The sequence below is a fragment of the Rissa tridactyla genome, chromosome 8 (genome assembly GCF_028500815.1).
Source record: "Rissa tridactyla isolate bRisTri1 chromosome 8, bRisTri1.patW.cur.20221130, whole genome shotgun sequence".
Taxonomy (NCBI): Eukaryota; Metazoa; Chordata; class Aves; order Charadriiformes; family Laridae; genus Rissa; species Rissa tridactyla.
The window spans coordinates 12,483,047-12,499,103 of NC_071473.1; the positions used below are offsets into that span (position 1 = coordinate 12,483,047).

At 36.1% G+C, this 16,057-nt stretch overlaps 1 protein-coding gene across 4 annotated transcripts in view; it reads right to left on the bottom strand.

The window, feature by feature from the left end:
* The window catches only part of CLEC16A (C-type lectin domain containing 16A), an 80,306-nt gene that overhangs the window by 22,366 nt on the left and 41,883 nt on the right, over positions 1-16,057 (bottom strand). For all 4 annotated transcript variants that reach the window (XM_054212061.1, XM_054212064.1, XM_054212063.1 and 1 more), the window contains exons 18-21: positions 15,846-15,966; positions 5,440-5,591; positions 4,507-4,711; positions 2,926-3,096 (exon numbers count right to left, since the gene is read on the bottom strand). In XM_054212061.1, the coding sequence (XP_054068036.1) occupies positions 2,926-3,096; positions 4,507-4,711; positions 5,440-5,591; positions 15,846-15,966 (649 nt within the window). The remainder of the gene's footprint in view (positions 1-2,925; positions 3,097-4,506; positions 4,712-5,439; positions 5,592-15,845; positions 15,967-16,057) is intronic.

A 16,057-nucleotide genomic window follows, 5' to 3' on the forward strand; every position in this document is an offset into this window, starting at 1 on the left:
ATATGTTTTGCAGGAAGTCGTTAAGATATCCCTTAAGACACACTAAGCACATAAATCTCAGTATGCAGCTGGTATTTGAAACTAATATTTGAGTTTGGAGAGGAAGTGATTATTTATTTACTTTCAACATAAAACCTATGTTCACAAGACACCTACCAAACCTGTTCCTTCCTTTCAAAAACAATGTAATTCTTTATTTACATAAAGAGTGCTTCAAAAGCATCATATGAATACCTAGCTATTAGATAAGATGGTGAAGAGTCCAGCCAACTAAACTATCCCCAAAATGCTCTAACATTCTGGCAAGGGCCGTTAACCTAAAATAGACCCTGAAGTATATTCATGGTCATGACTTCGTGATGATAAATTTGATCAAGGAAAGGATTTTGCTTCTATTCATTTCTGATAAGAATTGCCAGTTTATCAAGCCACTCATCTGGGATGACTACACTGTCTGACTGCTTTTGCATAACCCTTACTTTTTATAACTATTAGCAGGGATGTTCTGATGCATGGTCTGATATTTTCTTGTCACTTTTCACCCGTCTCACACAAAATCTGGTTTTAAGCTGCAACAACCTTCACCCTCATCCACAAGATAGACAGGTGCTTTCACAACAGATTATAATTTTGGACCATGAAATAATAAAGCAAAGTGAAGCACAGTTTGACTACAATAAGGTAACTGCATGCTCTCTAGTGAAATATGTAGAGCTCTATGTATGCACTACTATAGAAACCAAACCAGAGCAGACTGAAATACGTGTTCTTGGAGATTCTAAATTAATTGAAAAGAGGGATTAGGGAACTGATTCAATAATTGAACTAAAATTCTCCACAAAATGAAATTTGCAGGAGGGCTAAAAACGTTTATATCTTTGTCAATTTCTTAAAAACCACATTGCATGTACAGCACTGAGGTGGTCCTACCAAAAAAAAAGTGATTAATCTTTCTAAAATATTGCCAAAAACATAGCTCTCCTTTAAGTGAAAGCCCATCATCACCAATGGAAAGCATAATTTGCTTCTTACAAGTATAATCAAATTAACTTGTTTCTGTTATTGGTTTTCTCACAGACTATACGAGCTTTGCAGAACTCTTAAACACCACTTAAACTTGTAGCATTAAGAAATCAATACATAGAATGGTTTGGGTTGGAAGGAACCTTAAAGACCATCTGGTTCCGAGCCCCTCCTGCCCTGGGCAAGGACACCTCCCACTTGACCAGGTTGCTCAGATCCCCATCTGGCCTGGTCTGGAACATGAACATGAAGCTAGTAATTTAACTGCAACTTGTTCAATAATTTTTTTAAAGGCACAAAAATCTTTCTTTGAAAGTAAAAATCACTCCAAGTCTGATTAAGGGATAACCACAAACAGATTTCCTAGGAAAATCACTCAGAACGAGGAAGCCTCATTCATTCATTAGTGAAGATAAGGGAAGAAGGAAGAGGCATTTGATATTTATTTTGTAATCAGATGTAAATCAATATATTAATCCACTTGTATTATATCATAAAATACTTCATGTTCTGTGCCTGGTTTCTCATGCTTGGTATCAAATAAAAGCTTCAAAATACTTTTTCTCCTGGATTTGCATGTGCATACAGTGGAAGTTTCCATTTCCTGGAATTCAAAGTAAGTATGTGGTTGTTTGAACAAACTATCATATTGTACCACCGCCAAAACATCCCTCCCCTCCCCCCACCCCCAAAAAAATAATTAATAGATGTAGTCACTTGTTATGAATACAAGCACACTCTTCTTAGAGAAGGCTAATTCTGAAACAGTAACACTGGCATCTTTTCAAACACGCCTTTTCCATGGAAGTCACGTCAAATAAGGAAATACCATCATACAACATACAGGTCTTTTGAAAAACCCGACTGTCAATATAAATGCTTTAACGATTTCTGTTCCCCAGACTCGGGACCTGGGCAAGCTGAACTTTAATTTCGTCCTCAGGCAGTAGAACATATGCTTTCTTAAGTAGGGCATTTGAATTTTGAATCCACCTAAACATGAGGAGGAACTTCTTTCCTTTGAGGGTGGCAGAGCCCTGGCACAGGCTGCCCAGAGAGGTGGTGGCGTCTCCAACTCTGGAGACATTCCAAACCCGCCTGGACGCGTTCCTGTGCAACCTGCTCTGGGTGACCCTGCTCTGTCAGGGGGTTGGACTAGATGATCTCCAGAGGTCCCTTCCAACCCTATGATTCTCTGATCACCAAGTAACATTTCAAGAGAAATGCTGAGTTTTGTGAAATGATTGGCAGCTAGTGGTAAACAAGATTGCATCTTTTTGTATAATACAGCAAAATTAAGTACTTTCAAGCAGTATGAGATTCAACTTTAAAATGACTCAATCCAAAAGGAGAAAAGTTCACCACCCAGAAAAAAACCTCTGCGGAGAATTCAATTTGTGAAATAGACAATAAGGAGACAAAAGAGCAAAGAGCTCATTGATTTAGAATCATTCCTTTAATGCCAATTCCAAGATAATGTTTTAGGAGTAGTCTCACTAGCTTCAAGGTAAACAAGGCAGTGCACAGCATTCCAGCTATTTTTATAAACTGGCAAGAAAATTATCATAACCAAATTAAAGGAGGAACTATGCACAACTGACAAATGTGTTGCATAAATACTGAGTATACGAAACATGACTCCCATTTGTAAAGGAAGGCAAAGTATTAAGACGCTTCTAGTGTATTTGGAGAAACCGCCATGGATGTATTGCTCACAACAAACCTGGAATACACACCCAGGTATTAATTGTTTCTCTAGGAGTAAGTTTTTCCATAAGCCTCATCCTGGGGTTTTGTGTTCAGAAACATTACCATAGTAAGCTTTTTGTTGCTTATACAAATCACGGTTCAGCTTTTGCAGACACAAAGAAAAACTTGCCTGATAATGAATGCTAATCTCACCTGGAACTTTGTCAACAGATGCAAAAACAGAGCGTTGCACCGTAGGATCACTGCTACCACGTCGTGACTGATCATAAAATCTAAATGGAAGGTGTTGGGCTGTAGCTGCAGAGCTGTGTCCAAAACCCATAACAACTTCAGTGGAAGGGTGAACAGGAAGATCCAGGAGAGCTATGTTTAATCACAATTGATAATTTTGTTACTCAAAAATACAGAAAAAGAAGAGCAGGTGAAAATAAAATTGATAGTTTGCTCGGGATCTTAAGACAAAACCAGATTATTTAACATAACTCGCCTGCATTTAGCTCTTAATTATGCTTGTAATTTCCTTGGAAAAGAAGAGAGACAACCTTTCTGGCAACCTTTCCTACCATTGCTGTCCTCACCACATTTACACTAAGGAAGCCTCAAAATACAGTGGAGGAGAAAAAATGATTACAGCAAGCTCCTTGCATTAAACAAGCCATAGGAGTGATTTAAAAAACACGTTCAGTTTTTCGCTGTACAAATAAAGTCATTCGTTAGTTACAACTGAACATTGCAGAAAGCCATTTAAAGAGACAATTTGCTTTAAATTTGAAAAAAAAAAAAAAGCCTGTACACTACCATTAAACCTAAAATTTTGCTATCAAAATAGACCTGTATAAACTTCCAACTTGCTTTTAATTTTTTTAACATGAAACAAGCCATAAAAGTATGACATATCTATTTGTTAAACGCAAAACATAAAACTCTCTTTAGTTAGCTTCCTACAGAATCATAAGACACTAAAATAATCTTAAACCACCTATAATGAGAATAATTCTCTGGCCATCTCAATGATTTTAATACCAGCTATGTCTTTGTCTTTCACTACTCTGATTAGTTCATCATTGGTCTTCAACAATCCACATAACTGAGATAGTTGGTTTCCTTTTCCATTTGCTCACATATTTTCCTTCCTGTATTTAAGAGTTTCCTGTTCTATACTCAGCAATTCATTCAGTTTACCGGTAAGCTTCAATTTATTCTTCACTCAATCTTCAAGTACTATTTTAATCGCTCTTTGCTATTTACTCAAATTAACCCTTTCCTTCACCTCTTCAAGCGCATTTCCTCCAAACACAGAAATCTAGCTGCTGATACTTCGCTTAACATTTTGGATTGCTCATCATCACCACACGCAAGCATTAAGCATTATCATCAACACCATCAGGACACCACCCAGCTCAGGACTTGGGCAAGCTGAGCTCCAATTTAGTCCTACTAAGGCAGCAGAACATCTGCTTTCTAAGTAGGGCATTTGAGTTTTAAATCACTGAATCATATTTCAAGAGAAATGCTGAGCTTTGTGAAATGAGTGGCAGCTAGTGGTAATAATACGGGATTCATTCTTTCTCATCCTTTCTTTGATGTGTCTGTTATTAAATACGAAAGCACATATTTTACTCCAATAAAATCTATTACTTGGAAACTAGACACTGGTTTACAGTTTTCTATGGCACACCACTTAGATCTTTCTAACACATCCTTCTGTTACAGAGTGACTTGCTATGACATACAAGTCTTGTTTCTCAGAATCATTTCAAAATAACCATTTACCTGCTATTCTCTGCATTTTCATACGCCGAGCTTGGATACGGCCTTTTGCAAGACGTTGTTTTGCAATAATGCAGCGAATGTGATCAGAAAAAATAAATGTAGCTTGAAGGATAGGGAAAGGCTTAGAATGAGGACTTGAGGCAGGCTTATGAATTATTATGTTCAGAGCTCTACTGTCATCCTCTACTCCCGTCACCTGCATATCCTAAAAAGAAATAGAAGGCAAGTAGCTAATGAAAAAGGTAGCATTTTTAAACTATAGATTAAATATCAACATTAAAAGGAAACCCTATGAATGCTTTGCTAAAGCTCAAAAAAACCCAGTTTCCATGTTAAAAAAAAAAATAAAAAGGAGTATGCAAGTTGTACAACCTTGGATTTAGTTCTTCCGAAATTGGTACTTGTAGAGATTAAGTCAGTTTAAAATTCAATTACGTTACTTGAGCATAGCAAATTTTCAGGAAATACAAAGAGTGTTAGCTAAAGCAAGAAAGAGACAGAAATCACAGAAATGTCTTAAAGCTTTTGAAATCAATTAGATAAGCACAGGTCATTTTGAAGTTACAACCTGCCACCTTCCCTACCCATATAGGAAGATCAGAACTCTAGGAGAGTTCATTACTGTGACACTTAAGGAATATGCTTGGGAATCAATCCTCATTGTATATTATTTCAGTGTTCAAATGAACGCACCCCAATACAAATATTGGGGAAGTTACCTGATTTTCAAGTATGCTTCTAGATAGCTATGTACACTTCTTCAGAAAACCAGAAATAGTTTAAAAGGCAGGAACTAGAAAAAAGACTAGTAACAGAATAAGCAAGTAAGCACACTACAGAGCTTAAATATATAAGCTAACGTTGGTATTACTATTTATCCAACATAAATGTAGATTTTCAGCTGAGAAAAGGTAACCACCAAACTTCTCTTACCTGCAAAAGGCCCGCAAACTTAACTACTCCCCATCCAAGTCTTGCAACATCTGGCTCAACCAGACTCATCTGGTAAATATCCACAGCCAGGAATCTTTGAACTTGACCCCCATCCTTTGTTATGACTGTACAAGCAATTAGATCACTGTTATCTGAAGGAAGGAAAAAAGTTACATAGCTACTGAAATTAAGGATTCTGGGTTTTGGTTCTTTTATGTAACATAAAATGTTAATATATGAAAGTGTAACCACCTTTACAACACATGTGTAAAGTCATTCAAGGTTGGGTTGGGGGGTTTATTTTAGGATGTATTCTGTATTTCCCTATAATATGTATAGTTACATATAAAGTACAGGATATATCCAAACAACAGGGGTTCAGATATCTTACAAGGCATCTATAAAACGTGTATTATATGACCTCACTTTCTCTTACCACCTTCATTACCTTCTAATATAAAAGGTGGCTTCATTTCAGGGGTGAAACTGCAACAGTGTTGATTTCTCTCGCTAAGTGGAAGTCTCAAAAAGTCTTGTGGAAAGACCACAGACACAGTCCTACACCACTGCAGGCAATTACACCTACCTCATTATAAACTTAGGCTCCATTCTGGCACAAGTTACATTTCTACAGGTCTGAAACTTGATTATTCTGGCTGTTGGAAGCCTTTCAACTTCAAGAATACATGGACTCCCCAGGTAAACTGTATCAGTTTTTTGCCAGTATCTGTTAAACGAGGTGACACTTTTTCTTTTACCCTCCCATTTTATTCATTTGTATTGAGAAACATACTCTCTCTTAACCATTGCTCTAGGACCCCTGAAACAACCCCCAAAACAGAGATCTCAAGAAGGAAATACACCATTCCCTAATGCTCCTACATCTCCTCAACTGCGCCCATTTCAGTTCAAACCCATTATTCTTGAAAAGTGACTAAATTGCACCAGTTGAAGTCTGAGCACCCCATAAACTGGCAGTGACACCCCCCAGCAGACCTTTCCTAATCTTACTAGAGTTGCTTTTTCCTTTGCTTCAAATGGAGACACTCATGGACATAGTTAATACACACAGGTCTCTTTCCTCTCTCTCACCTAGTACAATTTCCAGCAAGTAAAAGATTCTGTGACCACACATGCTGTGCTGAGTTCATCATCTTTATAATTCTAGATGATACTCCACACCATGATGGATTTAACCAGCTAAGTTGCAGCATTTTAACAATCTCCTGCAATAGTTTTGATTGGGTCTTGGTAGGTTTGGGGTTTTGTTTTGTTTTTGTTGTTGGTGTTTTTTTGCAGAGTTGGTTGGTTGGTTTTTGTTTGTTTGGTCATTTTTTTTTTTTTTAAGAATAGAAACCAACCGATTTTAAAGCAATGAGTTCTAAAGTTTGGTTGTACCATAGACCCTCATTCTCCATAGCACTCTCATTCCTTAGTATTGCTAAGGCATTGATAGACTCAGCAGTCTGGAGTTACTCATTCAAACAGCCTATTACACATTTGAGACATCTGTGGGATAGTTATAAGCTATACAAGTGGAAGCATACAGCTCTTCGCAGTCACAGGTCATACAATTAGGGACAACAGCCATAAATTACCATTTCGGAGGTAGAGAAAATTCATTTGTGCATAACACAAAGAAAGGTTGCGGAATTTCTATCACCAGAGTTTTTCAAGTTTCAAAAAAATCCAGAACAAACAACCCTCCCAAACGCAGCAACCCCACCACAACTGGGAGGTCCCTTCCAGCTAACATTTCTATGATTCTACCAATTACCCTTTACCAGTAGAATCCATTCAAAATTGATCGGGTGGTAGGAGAGGAAGGGAGCAAACATGGAACCCTAATACAATTGAAAGAGGATAATTAATGCTAATCCAGTGTGCATTCAGCGTGAGCTTTGGAAATTTGAGAAAACAAAGTATAATCAATAAATACAACACTGCTACTTTTCTGCAATACCTACAGGATGTGATTCAGTTACATGAGGAGTGATTGCTATTACCTTCTTCATAAGCCCCAGAAGGCTCAAGAAATCCATACAGGATTGGCAAATATTACTAGAAGCCTATGGGAGATTTATCCCTTTTTAGAGAAGAAGCTGAGAGACCAGGCAGAAAATCACAGGAGATCTAAAATGGCAATGTAAGCTATGTTTAGCCAACGGAATTCTACTCCAGTATTATTGTACCAATGACATTCTAATAGTCAGAACAATAAAAGATAACAATATATATTAAATGCATCAAAAGGTCTACCTAAATTTTTAGATCCAAAAGTGTATCTGTATTCATATATATTGTATACATACACATCTAAAAGTGGTAATGGAGATACAGATCTACTACGTCTTTGTTTATAACTGGAAAGTTTGATGTTATTATCAATGTTTCTATGTCATGGGAAAACAAGGATAATCCAAGTGTCATTTATTCTGAACTAGACTGTGAATATAGGCATAAAACACCCAAACATATTTGATTGTTGTGAAATGTTATAGACATCAGGGAACGAAAAACAGAAGCCTTCTAGTAGGAAGGATTGTAGCTAGGATTTAAATACTCTGAAAGAGACTTGGAATTACAGTTGATAACAAAGTCAATGTATTTCTACAATAAAATGCCAGACATCATCTCTGAATTTACACAGAACATCTCTGCTTTACACTGGTGTATTACTGTAACACTGCGCCAGCTGAAGTACAGGCAGTTTTAAAGAAGCACGCTGAAAGAAACTTGAAAGGCCACCACAACAAAAAATTACATGAAAATTAGAAATACTTTTTTTTTTTAAAGCAAAAAGCTTAATAATTCAACTAACTTAGTTTAAAGAATACCTGGAAGGCAGGAAGATTTTAATTCATACGTAAATAGTACAAACAGATAAGTAATTTAATACAGGGCCCAGTCTAACAGACAAAAGCTACAGCTGGCAGCAGTTTCATGATGAAAATAATTGACTGATGAAACTATGCAATTGGTAGTCTGTTCCTTCACAGGACAAAGTTTCTAATCAGGAACTAATGTTTTTCTACGAATACACTTTGGTTCAAACAGAACTAGCTTCAGGGAAGTCATATGTAATGCTTGGATATATGCAGTGCTTTTTTCCCAAGCCATAGAAACAGAATAAAACAAGAAAATCCCTATGAATATAGCTATTAACAGAGTAAGAACTAATTCTCAAACAGGTGGTATGACTAAGCGAGGATAGGCTTACTATATTGGCCTATCCTCTATATTGCACAAACTCTTATAGCTGCTACCTTTTTTGAAGCAGTTTCAATAACAAGCATAAAGTGTCATCAGTGTTAATAAGCTCTTAAGGCTTTCAGCAATTTCAAAACAGGACTCTGGAACATGCCTGGTTACTTCTTAACTTGAGACCCTTTATTTAGTGCCTCTGTCATTCTTTAATCCAATTAGTCTGTCAACGTATTTATTTCAGTTGATACAAATTCCTCAAACAGCCTTATTCTTCTCAAGACCTGAAGTAACTGGATTTGTAGCCCTTCGAATACGTAATGTGATATTGCTGAATTTTTTGGATAATCTTTTGCGAGATTCTCAACATACAGGCCACAACACCAAATAGAGATGTGAAGTTCTCAAATATTTGGTTTTGTCCAGCATTTATAGTTTTTAGTGCAAAAGTAAGCAAATTGAAGTACTTGGAATAACTGCTGTACAAATTCAACTGCCTGACGACAAAAATTCAGTACTTAAGGTAAAGAACTGAAAGGGCAGAAGTTGATTTCCAGAGCACAAATTTTTCATTTTAGAATGGACAAAAACTTAAAGTAAAGCATTACTGTGAAAGTTTATCAAAGAACAGAAAGGAAAATTACTCATTTATTAAGCAACTATTAAAGGAATCTTTTACATTTATACAACTGAATGTACTCCATTTACATGACTTTCTAGTTCACAGCTTCTGAAGGGTCGTAAACTACAGTCATCCTTTATGACAAAAAAAGAAGAGAAAGTGTGGTTAAACACATTTCCAGTGAACTGATGTGAGAATACTTACAGCTATGCTATAAAACAGTTACAGACACCCAACCACATTTCGATGAAATAATTTAAAGCTCAGTAAACTTCAGTACTACTGATATTTGACCTGGGGATTAAAGCGAACCACAGACTGAATGGTTCACTGATGTGACACCACTGCAAAAGAGTGTAGTGTCGTTTTTGAGATCAACAACAATGATTAATTTTTCCTCGTGCAAAGTGAAGCTCGTAACCAGTTTGGACACTACACCTCCAAGACACAGATCCAAGATTCTTCTGGACTTACTCCAAGAAAAATGTAAATTTTACAAAATACAGCCTAGGGAAGAAGAGTTCCAAGACATCAGCTGCTTGCAGTGAAGATTTAAATTATGTGAAAATATTGCATGAACACAGGCAACTCTTTGCCTGGAAAGATTCTATTACATGAAGTCTTTATGAATATAACAGCTACCTGTCCTGCCTCACGGCTTGATTTTATAATTTACAGTCATCACAATTCTAGAAATCATCTGCAGACTTTGTGTGCATAGGTGTCAGTGCAAGATAAGCATTAGGCTGCAGATAGTTATTGCACCACCTCCCACTTCACATAAAGAACTTTTTCGAACAGCACGTAGCCCATTTGGTACAATATTCTGCTTTACTACTTACTATGTCAGTCTTTAATTGCAAAGAACTTGAGAGTTAAAGTTTTGCACTTTGATGACATGAGTTTATAGAGGAATATACGATCTTGACAGAACTACAACATGTTCCCCCAATGTACTTAGAGTTTATAAAGCCATTTCAAATTTTATGTAAGTCCCGTGAAACAATTATCTGCACCACACTCTATCCAAAATGTTTTTGGCAAGTTATGTTTTGGCCATGTTGTTGAACAGTCTAAATTACTTCTGTTACTCTTCACAATAAACAGCCCTCTTTCAGAGAGGTTCAGAATTACTTTCTCAATATGTCTGCAATGTCTCTTTCGTCCAGTTGTAGGTCAGAATATCTCAGTTCACATATTAGTCCCTGCTCTTGGTCAGGACAAGATGTCAGCACCCTTCTTGACTGTTTTCCTCAAATATGACAACACCTTTAGGAATAAGATAGACAAACCCCAAACATCAGTACTTTAGAAAGAAAACTAAACAAGAAAAAAAATCTCGTTTAGCATACTCAGTCTTGAAATTAAGTTATTTAAAAATATTCATAAAAATTAAAACCTACAAATTTTGGTGTTATCTACCCACAGTGTAATCTCTTACTAAACTATAGAAGGAAACTTTAATTTGCCTAGGCAGTTTATATTCAAATTAAACGCTACTTATGCAAATAAGTTGAACTAAGTTTCATTTTCCTGACCATAGCGTAACTCTGTCTTCACTGAACAGATCTTCAAAGTAACTGGATAAGGACTCAAAAGATAAATATCTTCCAAGGAATCTAACTTAATAGAAGAAAAATGTATATGCCTTATGATAAGAGTTCTTATCAACGTCTGCAAATACCTGTTTGGGGAAGTAAAGATGATGAAGCCAGTGGTATCCAATAAGAAGATGCACTGAGCACAAAATGAAATACAGGAAATTCCACAAAAACACTGGGGAAAAAACCCAACAAAAACCCACAAACCTTTTTTATTGTGAAGGTGGTCAAACACTGGAACAGGTTGCCCAGTGATGTTGTGAAATCTCCACCCTTGATGACATGTAAAACCTGACTGGCGAGAGCTCTGGGCAACTTGGTCTAGCTGATCCTGTTTTGAGTAGGGAGGTTAGACTAGATGATCTCCTGAGGTTCTTTCCAACCTCAATTGTCTTGTGACAAATTTTCCTCAAATCTTATTAAAACAAACATGTTGACATGATGGCCTTTACCTGTATATTTGGTAGAGACAGAGTGAACAAGGAGACTTAACTATCATGTTACTTTTTCCAGTTTTAGCTTTAAATGTATCATTTACCTCTTGGCCATCTAAAACATTGTCAGCAACAGAATCAGCAGCCTAAAACCAAGCACAGAGGCTGTTACTTTGAACTGCCAGTGAAGGTCACACAAACAGTCTGCTGAATAAGATTAAAGTAGTCACCTACATGAGACACCTACAAACTCACATAATACACAAGCGCTTCAAAACTATTTACATTAAAAAACAAAACCGAAAAGTAACAGTCTATATCATTGTGGTGGCAGCACACCCAGCAATATAGAACAAACCTTCTGTGGAATACCTGACTCGTTTCTAAATGTACACTAAATATAGCACTGACAACGTTACAACTACACTTAAAGGTTTACAATGAATGTATGCACATCAAAATATTAAAATGCTTCTTTACAAGAAACTTTAACCTTTCTCATCAAGCTCCCATAAAACTGTAGCATTGCATTCAGGCAAAAAAAACCCCAGAACATTTTGATAATGTGAGTTTTGCAGGATTTTTCAAAATCAAAACCGTATCTGAAATAATTACTGAATCTTGTTAACCTCTAGTCCTTCTTGACACTATATCTATATGAATAAGCATAACCACTGGAGGCATCTCAATGTTCAGAAAAAATTAAAAAGCACTGTAATAACATAGATTGAGGAAAATTTGTTAGATCAAAAATATCTCCAAAGTGATAATTTAAAAAGGCACATAATTACAATTTTTGTGGGTCACGTTTTGCCAACTGCCAAGTCTCCTCCCAAAATATTGCATCTATGAAATGGCATGTATCACAAAATGCTGATATTCTCTTTCTTGGATGATGAAAAGACTTGAACTGGAATCTATGTCTTTATGTTACTACATGCACACTAGAACTTCATCACTGTACCACCTCAATTCAGGTAGTTTAAGTTACAAGAGCAGTGATAAGCAGTTTACAAAGTGTTACAACCCAAATACATAAACTGATGCACATGTAAATGGGTAACTTCATTCAAAGGGTCCCAATGAATGCAGAGGATCTGCTAGTAGCCTTAAAAATATTAAAATTAAAAATAGAAATCACAAAACAACTCTGATGACTTTGAACAAAGAGTGTGCAGTGTTGTAGATGGGAAGAAGCGATGGAGGGGAAAAAAGGTAAACATACCAAGGAAAAGGTTAAAAAAAAAACCCAAAACAACATAGCAAGACAAGGAAAAACCAGCTAACACCAACCTGATAATCATGGATACTCTGCAAAAGACTTGTTCAAACCTAACAGTATCTATTTGCTGTGAAGATCAGATCCAAATATCCATATCTGTGCTACACAGTATTATTTTAGCAATTGACTGACAAGAAGAGCTCCTCCCAAGGAAACACCTGAAACATGATGATGTTTTGTGGACACAGATACCAGTGCCACTTCTTTGGAACAGGTCTAACACCTGTCAACTTGATTTGAAGATGAAATAAGTTTATGCTTTTCTAGCTAATCAGGAAAGAAAACTCTTCTGAACCCAACATATGAAACTCCACATCAGGCACTGATTGTTCAAGACAGATTCTGACTCAAAGACAGGATATGAGAAAACTCAACAGAAAGGGCTTTTTACAGCCCTTTTCAGTTCATTTCAGTTTCTGGAAATAGGCTAGAACTCTGTGCAAAATTTTGAGATCCCAGGCTGACTGACTCCCTCTTCAGATATGGACTGTTTTCACCAATAGTGGGGTAAGCGATGTGTATAACTGAAAATCGGTGACTCTGACAGCTGTAGAAAAATTTTTGTTTATTAATAAATGCTGGAGCATACGGAAAGACTCATCCTTTGACAAAATCTGTGGCTGTAATTACATATTGTGGTCCCAAAATAAAGACTAAAACCTTCTGTGAAAAGATCAAAAAGCAGTGAATACACTACAGCACAGAACTGCTATCACTATGTTGATACTCTGTATTCAAACGCACCAGCACATACGTTCCATGAGTAAGGCAACCGAACTTATTTTTCTTCTCTACTTGTATATGCACATGTGCAAACACAAATGAATGCATATACTTATTAACAAATGATAGCTTCATGCACATGCATACAAGTACCACATGACAAGCAGTTCAGTACGTTCTTAAAAAACCAAGAACTACTTCATAATTTCCAGTTAATTTAAGAAAAACAATTTTTTTTTTTTTCAGTAGAAGCTGATTCATTATTTCATCTCACCCTCAAAAGACAGTCAGCATTTCACAATAAATACCTAACTCATTTGAAACAGGAAGCTGAGTTAATTCTGTATTACCAATCCTTTACCAAGTAAGCAGTAACTATATTATGGACATCATTTTTAACTGAAAACTAATAATTGTGTACTGTAATTAACAACATCTTGTGCTGTTCATTATCTTTGGGAAAGCTTTTAGGGAAAGACCAAAAGTGATGAGTTTGCATTAAGTTCATTCAGCTTAATTCACCAAGGCAAAACAATACCAGTAGGAAGAGGACAGAACATAACTATTGAAGAACACATTTTAAAAACTATTTTCCCTGTACATTTTCTTAAATCTTTAAAATAATATAGAAATTAAACAAATGAGAATTTAAACAAATGGTCTTCCACACCATTGGCCATGTAGCTACCAAAAAATGCAAACATTGGGCTGGTATCTTAATATCGTCTCATCTATTGTAGTCTAATGCTTACATTTACTTAGAAAAAGCCTGTCCCTATCCTACGGCTTGTATATTTTTTACAAGTTTAGTCAATAGCTTTGATAGCATTTTTTCCACATTTACAGATAAGTGAGTTTGTTCTCAAAACCTCCCACTGCTCTAAGCTGCATGGCTTGGATGTTATGCCAGAGGGAGTGTCCTCTGACATTTTCAGTATTGCAGACATATTTTCTAAAAATTAAGTTTAATACATTTTAGTAATAATTTTGAAATATCATTTATTTATTTGTTTAAGGTTTAATCTGGATTTCATCCATTAAGCTACTGCACAGCAGCTCTATTATCACAAAATCTTTTGCTTAGCTCACTTGATTTCAGTGTTTTCCCTTCACTCAGATAATTAATATTCTTAACAGACTTGATACACAAAAAGGTCTCCGAGATACTGGACATAGTCCCATAACATCTACTAAAGCAACTAGGGCAACTATTTTGTTTTGGGTGGGTTTTTTTTTTTCCCTGTTTGTGGCTTTTTTTAGTTTGAGTAAGGTCAACAAGCACTTAAACAAAAAGAATAAAAAAAAAAATCAGAAAAATTAAGAGGTTTTTTTTCATTCTTTTGTAAGAAAAAAAACCTTCAAAAATTAAAACCCTAGCAAATACATATACTCTATTTTAGGAATCATGTGCCCTCTAAAGCCATGAATGGTACCTGCAAGTTCTTCGTAAGAAAACTGCCTGAACAAAAGTTAACTACTTATCAGCTAACACCAATATATCCAATTCTTTTAGGTCTTGATCACAAGAAATTGAATTAATAGTGTTTATATTATCATGCACGTTCTTTTCAATTCTAGCCTAAAAGCACACTTCTCTACATATTTTAAACCTTTAAAGAAAAAGCAAATGCCTCACACTATAGTAAGATTAACTTACTGTACGGCAAGATACTGTTTCCTAAACCATGTCAGTGCTGGAGACAGTAAAACTACTGCTTTATGATTCAGGCCAGAGTTACTCTAGAAGTTGTACTGTTTAGTAACACGTAAGGTCATCCAGAGGTGTGTATTTTGATGTTAAACGAACACGGGTATATTGAATTTGCAGACAAATAGCCCATACTTCATGATTTTATTCCTTTCAACTTTCTTCAGTTGGAGAGTGCAGTAGTATTCTATGACACTGCAGGAAGAAGGTACTTTGCCTTTACGTCATAATAAATACTACTTAATATCACAAGATCATTCTGGACATTACAGGCTGATTGTCCTTAGGAATAGCTCAGCATCCTGTTCAACCATGGGAATAAAAGCTTCCACAAGCAAACTTTAAAATGACAGACGAGATGTGAAGAAAAAGAACTCCAGTGCAGGGAGGGGAGGGATATGATGACAACCAAACCCCAGTATCGGTAAACAACACAGCGTGGCTGTTGGAGTAATTACCTCCAGTCTCTTAAAGTTCATGAATTGTTTAAGTGCATTACAAATAGGTGAAAGCAGAACAGAAGAAAATCCACCTAGGATCAGTTAATTTAGAAAACTAACATACCAGGAAACCAGATGAAGGACTGCAAATACTTTATGTGCTAATATTTAGATGCTGGAATATTTATTAACAGTTTATTAAAAATAAAAAAGGCAACAAAAAACCAAAACCACAAGCAGTGTCCCAAGTCCAGTAGAAGACAAACTTCATATGATCATCCTTGGCAGCCAACTACACAAACGAGGTAACTATTTGCAGTTTTTAGCTTTAAAGAAACAAGGCCAGCAACTTTTCCATGCCACAGACGATTTGAAATTGAGGGACTACTTACTCCAGTCAAGAACATCATCTGTCTTTATCAGATCTTCTTCCCTTGTGAGTGGTAACTGAGTTTCTGGCTCATTCCGCAAATGCAGTGACAGTGAACGGAGCATAAAGAAAACTCTGATTGCCTTGAGAAATTGAAAAAAGAATATTGAAATGTTGCTGCACTCAGTACTACATATTTTAACAGAATCTTATAATCCTCTTTCACTACAAGAA